The sequence below is a fragment of the Elephas maximus genome, chromosome 13 (genome assembly GCF_024166365.1).
Source record: "Elephas maximus indicus isolate mEleMax1 chromosome 13, mEleMax1 primary haplotype, whole genome shotgun sequence".
NCBI lineage: Eukaryota > Metazoa > Chordata > Mammalia > Proboscidea > Elephantidae > Elephas > Elephas maximus.
The window spans coordinates 33,088,870-33,102,968 of record NC_064831.1 but is presented as its reverse complement, the minus strand read 5'-3'; the positions used below and the strand labels follow the sequence as shown (position 1 = coordinate 33,102,968).

At 34.9% G+C, this 14,099-nt stretch overlaps 1 protein-coding gene across 1 annotated transcript in view; it reads right to left on the bottom strand.

Annotated features, from left to right (window-relative positions):
- LRBA (LPS responsive beige-like anchor protein) overlaps positions 1 to 14,099 on the bottom strand; it is a 769,624-nt gene that overhangs the window by 664,724 nt on the left and 90,801 nt on the right. Inside the window, exons 4-9 of the mRNA XM_049905216.1 lie at positions 13,900 to 14,000; positions 7,514 to 7,609; positions 3,356 to 3,477; positions 3,140 to 3,266; positions 1,663 to 1,782; positions 973 to 1,119 (exon numbers count right to left, since the gene is read on the bottom strand). Of these exons, the coding sequence (XP_049761173.1) occupies positions 973 to 1,119; positions 1,663 to 1,782; positions 3,140 to 3,266; positions 3,356 to 3,477; positions 7,514 to 7,609; positions 13,900 to 14,000 (713 nt within the window). The remainder of the gene's footprint in view (positions 1 to 972; positions 1,120 to 1,662; positions 1,783 to 3,139; positions 3,267 to 3,355; positions 3,478 to 7,513; positions 7,610 to 13,899; positions 14,001 to 14,099) is intronic.

The window sequence follows — 14,099 nt, the reverse complement described above, 5'->3', positions numbered from 1 at the left end:
TTTTTTTTAACATGCAACAGAGAAACCATAAGTCATTATATTTAAACCAAGCATAAGGTAACGTGATATCCTTCAGGATTTTTCAAGAAAAATTTTTAACTGCTAACTAATGTTAGAATCTCTTATAATACAATATCCTATTACCAAGTACAAAACAACCAACCAAATAAATCATCTTGTACAAACTAAGCATAAAAAGTAACTCCTAAGAAAATGTTCTATTTGTCAAAGCTCAATTAAAATATGTACATTTATTACATATAAATTTTATGTAGATCAACTTAATAAAGTTTGTTTTGTTTTAACAGGAACATAGCAGACACCAAACTCAGACTATCAATGGCTTAACCCAGCGGTTCTGAAACTTTCTCAGTTCATGGCACTCTTAGCATCCTAGTAATTTTTTCACATAACTCTAGGACAAAATAAATAGTAAATATTTCTTTTTATAAAGTAGTTTGGTCCAAACAACTTTATATTTTCACAGTTTAAAATTCATTTGAAAAAACACTAATGCACAAACTGAAAGAAAAATAACGTTTTTAACTCCATTCTTATATAAGCAAAATTACTTATTAATGGGATATCTGTGCATCTGGGACACTGCACAAATGCTCAAACCCTGGAGTCAGATTTCAAACTGTCACTCTCATTTCCTGTTCCATGTTGATTTTCACACAGTATTTGCTTTTTATCATAGCAACTGCCAAAAACTTAGCTGTGCAAAGATACGACAGCATCAAAAGAAGTGCAGCATGAAAGATTAAACCTGTGTCCCACATATGTCAAGTATCACCGTGTTTCCTTCAAAATTTTAATTTAAAATACCTTCAGTACCCTCTGAGTTCCCTGCACTGCACCTGGTTATCCTGGCACACGGTTTGGTAACCCAAGATAACTGACCCCATGCATCGTCCATCTTCAAATTAAGCTCATCTAACCTAGCTTAAGCAGTGAACGTAAGGACAGTACCTTGTATCCCAGGCCCAACTGATAAATAGCAAATATCTGAGCTGCATTAAGAGCTTCATTAAAAAGGTAAACTGCAGTCATCTGACCACAGAATACTCTATTAGCATCTGCTGTCTCTGAGGAGCCCAGGAAGCATTTGTCGAACGTCTGTGAAAGAAAATAGACTTCATTAAAGAAAAACAAAAAAAAAAAAAAAAACTCCCCTCCAGAAATAATGAAAATCTACACTGAAATAAACGTTTTGTCCACTCGAAACTAAAATCTGAACAGACTAAAATAATTCATTTAGCATATTTCACTTCATTCGTTCTCATTTGGCGTGGAGATCTGGAAAGACATCATGGAAAAGAGGATAACACATTTTTTCCAAAGTACGATAAGTAAAACTTGAGGACTAAATTGAATGTAGGAAAAGGATTATGGAATTTGAGAGATCATACTTGGACAACCAAAGATCCAGAGAGAAGAACAGGCTTCAGATCAAGGAGGAAAATAATGAGGTAGGTTCGTGACATACTAAATGAGCCTCTTCTGTGAGCTAATACGAATGGAATCAAAAATGTAACAAGCAGTAATCAATAGTAGGTTGGGTGAGAAGTAGAAGCTGGAAAGACAGATTTTTGTAGACATCAAGATAGAGACGGTAGGTGAAATGATGAGAATAAACTATAACATTTTCAAACTACTTACATCACTGGTGTTAACAAACCATGTTATCTCTCCATAGGAAGCTAGCTCGCCATTCACGTAACATCGAAGCTCACTGTTCTTCCACCGGTTATAAATGTGCACTATAGTTACCATATACCACTGAAAGAACAAAAACAGTTTTTCAAAAGAAATAATCTTCTCAATAACTAAACCATACTGATAATAAGAAAAAACTAAATGATAAATGCCATTAAACTTAAAAATAAAATAATAGTACTTCATTAAATTCAATGTTCAACCTGTGGAACAGTATTTATTCAAGGAGTTTTGCAGCTGATGAGAAGTGAACCTCTAAATTATTTTTCCAACTTTTTATTATAAAAATTTCTAACTATATAAAAAAGTTGATAGTATAAACACACTATTTTCTACCATGTAGATTCCACAATTGTCAACATATTGCCGTATTTGCTTTATGCATTTATCATCTACCTATCTATGTATATGTATACATATGGGTATGTATACACCTTGTCATGAATAATATCTGTCAACTTGGCTAGGTCATGATTCCCTTGTTTGATTGTATGATTGTCTACCATTTTATCTTCTGATGTGATTTTCCTATATGCTGTAAATCCTATCACTATGATGTAATAAAATGGATTAGTGGCAGTTATACTCATGAGGTCTACAAGATTAGGTTATGTTTTAAGCCAGTCTCTTTTGAGATATAAAAGAGAGAAGTGAGCAGAGAGAGATGGGGCCCTCATACCACCAAGAAAGCAGTGCCTGGAGTAAAGCACACCCTTTGGACCTGAGGTTCCTACGCTGAGATGCTCCCAGACCAAGGGAAAATTGATGACAAGGACCTTCCTCCAGAGCTGACAAAAGAGAATGCCTTCCCCTGGGGCTGATGCCCTGTACTTGGACTTGTAGCCTACTAGACTGTGAAAAAATAAACTTCTCTCTGTTAAAGCCATTCACTTGTGGTATTTCTGTTACAGCAGTACTAGATGACTAAGACATGAACCATCTAATAATCTCAAAATTCTAGGGTAAAAAAGAATCCAAAATATCAAACCCACTGCCATCCAGTCAATTCTGACTCACAACGACCCTATAGGACAGAATAGAACTGCCCCATAGCATTTCCAAGGCTATAAATGTTTGGAGAAGCAGACTGCCACATCTTTCTCCCACTGAGCAGCTGGTGGGTTCGAACCACTGAACTTTTGGTTAGCAGCCAACCCCTTTAACCACTGCACCACCAGGGCTCCTCTGGATAAAAAGAAAGCATATATTAACTTTTCTTAAACTCTATAAATTATTAACTATCCAATCTTTTTATTATAAAAAAAAAGAGGTTAACAATTGTCCGATTTACAGTTCATTTTCTGAAACAGTGTAAACATAGCTGTAATTTACCATCTCTTATGCCAGTAACTTTAAAACAAAGCATATTGAAGACTAGCATGACTTGTTAACATAACCATGACTAAGTAAGTTAACATACCTTTTGGGGCTTGAAATCAAATTTCACACAGTGTTGAAAGCCTTTTCCTTTCGACTTTATTGATGTTATAATCAAACAGCCTCCAACAAAGTGAGCAGAATAACCAAGACCTTTGCTGGTTCTGAAACTATGAAGAATAAGTTTTCATTTTACCATGAAACATTTTTCTCATTTTTAAAGTAAGGTAATAACATGGTCAGTTATAGAAATACATACCAATATAAATATGGTTTATCCTTATCTACATTGATATTATTTACAGGATCCATTCTAAGCCAAGTATGAAATGTAAAACCATTCTGGTATGGCCATTTGGCTATAGGAGGTAATGCAATAGCCTAAAGGAAAGAAACTTTAAGTTACTCACATGAAAAGCTATATTGAAATCATGAAAATGAGAATCTACAGTAATATATATATATATTTCTATTATATCATACTCTCCTATGTCAAGACTAAAATTATCTGGAAGATTTTTAATAACTTCTGAATTTCTCCAAATACACAGGAATGATGTTAACTTAATTAAATTAAAGAAACATTAAATGTGACCTGTTGAATACACTGGTCTTGTTTGTTTTACTTCTTAGAATGAATATATCCAAGGAGATTCCACATTAAAGATATAAATAGTGGTATTAAATTACAAACCTACTGCTGAAATGTTAAGGTCTTAGAATAGAGAAGGACGGACAAGAATACAATGAAAATAATAAAAAGCTTGGTAGATGTTTCATTTTTTAAAACCGAAAAGGATTCGTTTGTAACATTTTTTAATTATATTCAGAAGTCACTGTGCAAATAGCTTTACAACTTGGATCAAAACTTAAAAGATGAAAGTACAAAATGAAAGGGACACAGAATAACCAAAACAATCTTGAAAAAGAACAGCAATGTTGAAGGACTCACACTCCCAATTTCAAAACTTACTATAAAGCTACAGTAATCAAGACAGTGTGGTTGTGACATAAAGACTAAGATCAATGAAATGAAACTGAGAGTCCAGAAATACACATTACCTTACATTTATAGTCAAGTGATTTTCAACAAGGGTGCCAAGATAATTCAATAGGGAAAGAATTATTTTCTCATTAGACAATTGGATATCTACATGCAGAAGAATGAAGTTGACCCCTTTCTTATAACACACAGAAAAATTAACTCCAAATATATCAGAGACTTTAATGTAAAAAACTATAAAATTTGTAAGAAAACATACCAGTAAATCTTTGTAACCCTGGGTTAGGCAAAACCTTCTTAGACATAAAAGCACAAGCAACAAATGAAAAAATAGGTGAGCTGAGCTTCATCAAAGTTTAAAACTTTTGTGCTTCAAAGCATACCATAAAGATGAAGAAAATACAACCCACAGAATGGGGGAAAATATTCAAATCATATACCTGAAAAGGGACTTGTATACAAAATGCATAAAGAACTCTTACAACCCAATAATAAAAAGATAAATAACTCAAGCAAAAATGGTCAAAAATCTGAACAGCTACTCCATCACAGAAGATATACAAATGGCTAAAAAGCAGAGTAAAAGATGCTTAGCATCCTTAGTCATTAGGGAAACACATATTAAAACTGCAGTGAGATACCACTTCACATCCACTAGGATGGCTATAATCAAAACATCAGATGGGATTATAAAATATACAGTCACTTTGGAAACAGCCTGGCAGTTCCTGAAAATGTTAAACACAGACCATACAATCCACCAATCCCACTCTTAGGTATCTTCATAGCAGAATTATTCCTAATCACCAAAAAAAGTGAAATCAACCCAAATGTCCAACAATACAATACAATGAAATCAAGTACTGGCACATGCCACAATATGAATGAACCTTGAAAACACTACGTTAAAGGAAAGAAGTCAGTCACAAAAATCCGCAAAACGTATGATTCCATTTATATGAAATGTCCAGAAGAAATTTATACAGACATAAAATAGATTAACGGTCACCTAGGGCTGGGGACTGGAGGGATTGGAGAGTTACTGCCAATGAGTTCAAAGTTTCTTTTGGGGGTGATGAAAATGTTCTAAAATTAGATAGTGATGATGGTTGCACAATTGTGAATATACTAAAAACCATTAAACTGTACACTTTAAATGAGTGAATTATATGTATCTCAATTTATGTAAATAAAGCTTTTTTAAAAAATCATAATATACAAGCTTTTGTTTCATTGTTATCATATGAATTTATATATGTCATATATACATACATATATATTCTTTTATGTGTATTAAATATTCCATAAAACATGCAAAATATAGAGCCAAATTTATGTAAAGACACTACTGAGACTTAGAGAGACCAATTTAAAATGAATGTTGCATTAAGAAAAACATATTTGGTGTGTACATATGAGAAGGGAAATGTAAAAGCTTTGTAAATATATTCACCCATGAATACTTTTACTTCCATTTAAAATATGTATAAGAAAAAGAGTCACTGAATATATTTAAAACACTTATACCTTAAAAATTTAAAACTGTTTAGCTTAACTGCTCTAACTTTCAAGATAAATGCAGGTAAGTGGAATGGACACTTTATAATCTTAGAGAATTATAAATAATCAAATCAAAACATGATGCATGACTTAAAAAAAAAATAGCAATCTCATGAGGACACTCTTATGTCAGAGGCATATGAAGGGCTTCAAACCATGATAGCAAAGTTATTCTGGGGCACTTCAAATCTAAAATGCTTAATAAGGAAGAAATTATAAAGGAAAAATACATGAACAATGAAACTTACTAAATAATTGCGTATACAATATTCAAATATCACAAATGTCCTTTTAAAATATACTTGTATCTTTCTGCAGATATTGCCTGGCTACTTAGGGCCTGTTATGGATTGAATTGTGTTCCCCAAAAATATGTGTTATAAATCCTAACCCCTTTATCTGTGGTTATAATCCCATTTGGGAATGGGTTATCTTTATGTTAATAAAACAGGATTAGTGTAGGGTGTGTCTTAAATCAATATCTTTTGAGATATAAGAGATTAAACATGCAAGCTGAAAGGAGCAGAGACAGGGAAAACACATGCCAAGCCACAGGAAGATCACCCAGGAGCCGAAGCTCAAAAGAGACAAGGACCTTCCTCCAGAGTCAGAGAGAAAGAGACAAGAGAGCGCCTTCCCCTAGAGCTGGCACCCTGAATTCAGACTTCTAGCTTCCCAAACTGTGAGAAAATAAATTTCTGCTTGTTAAAGGCACCCACTAGTGGTATTTCTGTTATGGCACCACTAGATACCTAAGACTGAACCTAACAAATGAGATCTTATGAGAACCACAGTAAAAAATGAATAAAGATAAGCTCAGAAACAGAACAGGCTAACATATCTATCAAAGAAAACTTTGCTTCAAACAGGCAGACCAATGTAATAATGAGTAAAAAAGCTCTGATAAATAACACATATACATATAATGCACTCCTATAATGACTGAAACATTACCGATATTACTACCAGATAAAATTTTCTTATTTATAAACAGATTAAGGGTTTATAGGTAAGAATGGCTAAGAATGATATAATTTGGGAAATCATATGTCAAGAAAATTTGCCTAGTAAATTTAAAGATTTACTCTCAACCTATATAAAAACCAAAACCAAACCCAGTGCCATCGAGTCGATTCTGACTTACAGCGACCATACAAGACAGAGTAGAACTGCCCCCTAGAGCTTCCAAGGAGTGCCTGGCGGATTCAAACTGCCGACCCTTTGGTTAGCAGCTATAGCACTTAACCACTACACCACCAGGGTTTCCTTCAATCTATATACCAGGTACAAAATGGATTTAAAAAAAAAAAAAGTTGTCGTCGAGTTGATTCTGACTCATAGCAACCCTACAGGACAGAGTAGAACTTCCCCATAAGGTTTCAAAGGAGTGGATGGTGGCTTCAAACTGCCAACCTTCTGGTTAGCAGCCTAAGCTCTTAACCACTGTGCCACCAGCACCCCACAAAATAAACGGGTAGGAAAATGTGAGGCTAGAAAAAGATATTCAGAAAGACAGAAAGTAAAGGTGTCAAATTATACATAAACATCTATTAGAGTATGCAGGGATAAATTCATAGGACAAAATGGCCTGTGTTCAAAAAGAATTAGGTTCTTGTTCCATTGCTGCCCCAAGTTGTGAGTGGGCAGCTTTCTTAACCTTTTTAAGCCTCTATTTCATCACCTCTAAAACAGTTAGGAGAAAGTTAACATGCACAATTCTTGCAAGGATTAAGTCAGCTCATGCAGAGAAGCTTCTACCTAACACAGAACCTGTCAGTGGTATTTACACGGATGTTCTTTCCAGAAGCAAAAGAAAGGAGAATGTCAATGATTTCCTCGTTAAAATTCACTTACCGCAGCACTCTTTCCTGGGAAGTTGAAAAAGGCATCAGGGCCATACTTCTGAGGCATGTGCTTTAACACAGAAAGCAACTTCCCAGCATGTGGAGGCTATGAAAACAATCAACAATGTATTCACTACATTATTCACAATTTTTTTTTAATTTTTTTTCTTTAATAAAGATGTGGTTTAATATTCAGGTAGTCCTCAACTTACGACAGGGTTCCGTTCAGACAACTCCATCGTAAGTCAGTTCTGATATAAGTCTAATATGTAATTTTTTTTTCTTAATGTTCATTATTATTGCCTTTTATTATCAGCACCTTTATAAATCTGATCTTTATTTGTCTTTGGGGGTTGGAAACACAACTACATATAAACTTAAAGATATGATAAAATCAGCAAACTATGCACTGCAACAATGTATGTAGTATATATTACTAACAGTAAGATTTTCCCCAAAAACAGAAAACAGACAGTAGTAAGTATGGTTCATCATAACTTGAATACATCATAAGTCAGGGACTACCTGTTACACAAAGAATCAAATAATGCTATAAACTAAAAACCATATAAAACAACCAAAAAGTTTATTTTCAACTATCTCAAAGAAATAACAGTGCTCTTTATGCCATTTCTAAAATACTTTAGGACACACTAGGTATTCAATAAATATAAGCAAATATCATTTGACACTTAAATCTCTTCACCACACTGTAGCCAAAATGAGCTTTTAAAAATACAAACTACAGTACACCAGTGTTCACTGCAGCACTATTAGCAATAACCGAAAGGTGGAAACGACCCAAATGTCCGTCAACAGACGAATGGATAGAGAAAATGGAATACTATACAGCCAGAAAGTGAAATGAAATCCTGATACATGCTACGACACAGATGAACCTTGAAAACATGCTGAATGAAGTAAGTCAGTCACAAAAGGACAAATACCGTATGATCTCACTTACATGAAATACCTAGAATAGATACATATATAGCAATCAGAGTTTAATAGTAGTTAGCGGGGGCGGGAGAGAGAGGGATACAAAGAATCACTGTTTAGGAAGCACTGAGTTTCTCTTTACAGAAACTATAAAGTCCACTTGGCAACGGACTTATCGGTGATGGCTGTGCAACATGACTGATGTAATCGCTGCCACTGAATTGTATACATGGAAAAGGCTGAATTGGCAAATGTTATCTTTATTTTTACAGCAATAAAAAAAAAAAAATACAAACTACATCAAACCACCTCACCTCGTTTTAAAACCTTTTTTAGTTTAATAAATGCTTAAATAATTTCTACTGTTTACCACTGTGAAAGACACTTTAGAAACAATGAAACATTTCAACTTCCTCCCTACAGTATCGGGTGGTACTGTAACTATCCCCGTTTTATAAAGGAAGAAACTGCAGCCCAGAAACTTGTCCAAGGTCACATATGTAGTAAGTGACAGAATTCAATCTGACTCCAAAGTCCACACTTTCAGTCATTATACTTTCACCATTACATTATGCTATCTCTCCTGTAACTTCTCATTGCCTTTAAAATAAGCATGGATACCTTTCTCATGGCCTACAAGACCTTGCACGGTCTAGCCTCTCAAGCATCTCACTTTCCCTTTCTTTTTGCAATCCATCCACAATGCCCTCTCCCAGCTCTCCCACAATCTATCGTCCTCTTTTCCTGAAACCTTCTCAACGAGGCCTATTCCATCACTGTCTTAACCAAGTAAATCTTCCCCATCCTTTAGAATTTATCTAAATGGTCTTCCCTGATCTGAGACTGGGTCCAATCTCCCTGCCATACTTCCTCATTTCACAATATACCTGTACTACACATCAAGCATAGAAGCTGTAACATTACATTCATTAGATTAATCCCTGCTTGCCCTCCCCCCTTTTCTTCAATGCTCGAAACAACAAACAACAAAAATACAAAAGCTCATTTACAAATAAAAGGAAAGGCAAAGGACAATGAGATATGAGTTATCATTCTAATCACTTTACAAGCAAATAAGGTAAAGTGTAGGACAGTCCTCTTTCTTAAAAGGTCAACGTTCAAAACCCTGTCAAAATACAAACGAAATCACTGGTTTGCCTTTATCCTATTTTAGTTAGCTACTATAAGTTATTATTAGTCATTGTCTAAAAAAGAGTTTGGCAACTTGTTGACTAAATATTCCATGAAAAGTAAAAGTGGAACGCTTCATTCTCAAGTGATCATAAAATTTTCTATTAACTATACTGCTCAATAATAAAAGTGCAATAAAAAGTAGCTTCAATCAGACTTTTTTTTAAATAAATTCCAAAATAAAATAAAATAACCCAAAGCAACTCTATGGTTAAAAATAAAAGTACAGTGCTGTAGCATTTCCATCTAGAGAAGTAATTCCTCCAAATTTCCTTTTCTATAAACCAACCAACAAAAGAACACATTAAGATAAGCATTTTGCTCCATAGAGAATGCTGAAAAAGCTTTTCAGAAAACAATTCAGCAGCATATTTCAAGAGTCTTTAAAAATCTATCCTAAAGTAATAATCAGAAAGGCAGATACATATTTAGACATAAGCATTTTTCACTGCACTGCTTCAATATCAAGAGATGAAAATAACCTGAATGTCTAATAATAAATAGCTAAATAAGTGTGATGGATATCTGAGCAAATCATCTCCTATGTTTTATTAATAGTTTCTTACCTTTTCCTTTTATCTCTTAAACCTATCTCATACCTCTCCGCCTCCCCACAGGCAACTATAATAATATGTTTCATATTTTTTATGTTTCTTCGAAATGTGTGCTCAACATATAGTTTAATTAAGTGGTGTTGCGCTAGATATAGCATTCTGTTTCTTACTCCCTCCCTGTCTTTTTTGCATCTATTCATGTTACTCCATGCATTAATTCTAATTGTTTTACAAAAATCAATTCTGTGCTTCCACCTATCCACTCTCCTAATGATGAACACCCATGTTAACAATTCACTATAATCAAAAATAACGCTTCAGTGGGCATATTCATCTATATTTCCTTCTAGGGCTATTAAAGAACTTCTTGGAATATGTACCTAGGAGCAGAACTGCTAAGTTACTGGGTATGGGTATAACTGATGTAACTAAGTAGTACTAGACTCCCCTTGAGGATGGCTGCACCAGAGCTCATCCCTACCAAGTGCACACAAGGTGTAAAATAATCATACCTCTCCAACTAAACTTGCCATTCATTATAAAACTTCATCATCTTTGATGCTAACAGATGTCAAGTGATATCTCAATATTATTTCAATTTGAATGTCTCTAATAATTAATGATGTTGTATCTATTTGGTTCCGGGGTTTCTACCTCTGTAAATAAATATTTATTTATATCCTTTGCTACTTTCTTATATATAATTTTCTACATTCACTAATATAAAGGTATTAATTACATATTTAAAAAAAAAAACTACTTGACTATAAATCAAAAACAAACCAGTATACTTCCTCTTCCAGACTTGATATAGTAATGGGTCCTACCTAAACTTACCAACCAAGAAAAACAACTAGAAAACTGGACAAAATATATGAAGCAAAACTATTTTCATACATGGAACAAGAGGTAGTACAGGACTGTGATCCCTAAGAAAAAGGACACAAGCTTTCTGCCTGGAGGCAATTTCCACACCACTACAAAGAGGGAAACCAAAGCCTGGAGGTCTCATTGAGTTGACCAGGTAGCAATTAAAGTATACGGAGTCCCACGTGGCCAGAGTTTCAAGGCAGAGTACTGCAGAGGAAGCAGTTATGCAGAGAAGCCCCCAAAATCAGCATTGAGTCTTGGTTCACTATCAAACTGTGCATGCCTATGATAAAACTCAACAAGGCAGGGCCAAAATATTGATAGCTAGAAATCAAATAATTCCTAGCACTATTATAGAGCCAGGAATTGTTTGAGTTGCTACTGGAGTCACTGGGGTCATTAGGTAGAGACCCTGAATAGTAAGGCTACACTAGCCCAAAAACCAGGAAATATGATCCATAAGTAGGAACAAAACTGCAGTAATCAGAAAATGACAGAGATTATAGAATTCGTATATGAAAACAACTATTATAAATACGCTAAATATTCTCAAGGAGTTAAAGGACTAAAAGGAACATAATGAGGAAAGAAACAAAAATATTAAAAAGAACCAAACAGAATTTACAGGGATAAAAAAATACTATCTGAAGATACAACTATTGGTCTCCATCTATCAGGAGCAAAAGAAAAAGAAACCAAAGTCTCAGAGAAGAAACTAGTTTACATGGCTAACAGCCTAGGAGCCACGGCCTCATCTATCCAGAAGAACTAGATGGTGCCTAGCTACCGATTGTTCCAAACAGGGCCACAATAGATGAATCCTGACAGATTGGGGAAAAAACATGGAACAGAACTCAAATTCTTAAAAAGTTCAGACTTGCTGAACCAATTAAGACCAGAAAGCCCATTGCCATCGAGTCGATTCCAACTCATAGTGACCCTGTAGGACAGAGTAGAACTGCCCCACTGGGTTTCCAAGGAGTGGCTGGTGGATTTGAATGGTCAGTCTTTTGGTTAGCAGCCAAAAGCTTAACCACTGCACCACCAGGGTTCCACTGAGACCAGAGGACTCCCTAAAACTATCACCCTGAGATACTCTTTAAACTTTGAGCCAAAACTATCCCAAGACCACCCATGAGAATGGTGCTCTATTTTAAAAAAAAAATTTTTTTAATCTATATGAGATCAAAAGATTAATAAGTACTCTAAAGCAAAGATGAGAAGATAACGGGGCAGGGAAAGTAGAGTACCGAAAGTAGAACAAACAGAACACAATGAAAGAGAATGCGGAGTCATTGTGAAAAATGCAGCTAATGTCAAAACTGTACAGAAATTGTGAAAACACAATAACATTGTGTGTGTGTGTGTGTGTAACCCAAAAGGTCAACAGTTTGAATCCACCAGCTGCTCCTTAGAAACCCTATGGGGCAGTTCTACTCTGTCCTATAGGGTCACTATGGGTTGGAATCGACTTGACAGCAATGTGTTTTTTTTTGTTTTGTTTTGGGGTGTGTGTATACATATACATATATATATATATATATACACACACACTATCTGAAATGAAACTTTCAATGGACATGATTAACAGACTGCAAAAGAAGAGTTAACAAGAGAATATAGCAATGAAAGCGATCCAAAAAGAAGCACAAAGAGAAAAGACTGGTGAAAAAAACATTAACAGACCTCAGTGGACCTAAAGGACAATACCAAGGGATATTAAATATGTTTAACTGGAGTCCAGAAAGGAAGGAGGGAAAAGGGGAGACAAGACTGTTGTATTTGGAGAAATAATGGCCAATTTTTTTTCCAAATTTGATGAAAAGTATATTAAAAATATAATAAAAGTATATTATAAGCCCATTAATGCAAGAACCCTAATAAGGATAAAAACACAAACTAAATCACACTAAGAAACAATCAAATTTCTGAGGATCAATGATAAAATCTTAAAAGCAGCCGGAGAACTGATGTTTGATACAAAGAAGCTAAAAATAGCCTAATTTTTAACATAATGAATCAGAGTTCATAATTGCAATGCACAAACTTAGATACACTAATCACAGACACATTAAGGGTCTGCTGACTGAGCAGTTGCTAAGGAAATCAATCTCTAAAACCAAAACCCAAATCCATTGCCATGGAGTCGATTCTGACTCACAGCAACCCTACAGACAGAGCAGAGCTGCCCCATAGGGTTTCCAAAGAGCAGCTGGTGGATTTGAAATGCCAACTTTCTGGTTAGCAGCCGACCTCTTAACCACTGAAATAAGCCTGGAAATGTAACAAAAATGGAGAAAATTATATTTCTTAGAACTTCTCTAAGAGACAGCTAACTACCTGGTAGGAGAGTCTGATAAGCTGCCTGGGGTTCAGAATAAGTTCATCACCACCATCCCCACCCCTGCAAAGGACCACTAAATTGCATTAAAGGAAGGTGGATCAATTAATTGCAGAGCTTTCGTTCACTGAATGATTCATTCAAGTTTAAGGGCCAGAGCTAAATTACTCAGGTCAATAGAAAAAAGAAGCTAAGCACTGCTACCTAGTTTTCCTTCTCTGTCCTTTCCTCCAAATAAATGCAGAATACATATTTAAAGAATAACAATTTGAAGGAGGACCAAATTTATTAGCCTACCTGAAACCCCCAGTTCTTCCAGTCCATGTCTGTGTCCAGTCATAGGTAAAGTAGATCAATGGCTCTAAATGCTATTTTAATTGATCACGCCTCCGAAAATCAACATTTATTCCGTATATATGAATATCAGTTACTTACAAAGCTGCTAATGCATTTGGGGTAGGAAATATTTTTGAATAGCAAAGAGTATTTAGGTGTTTTTACCCATTGTCCTTTATCTCCTTGAAGTTTACTGAAGAACAGCTTTAATTCTCGAACTGTCAAATTGTAACTAGCCAGCACTCCCAGCATATCAACTAAAAGATCTGAAAACAAAAGGAAACAATAAAATAATTCAGTATTTCTATTCCCTGCAGGATTAGATACACTATGCTTACTTAAGGGTTTGCACACTAAACTGGCAG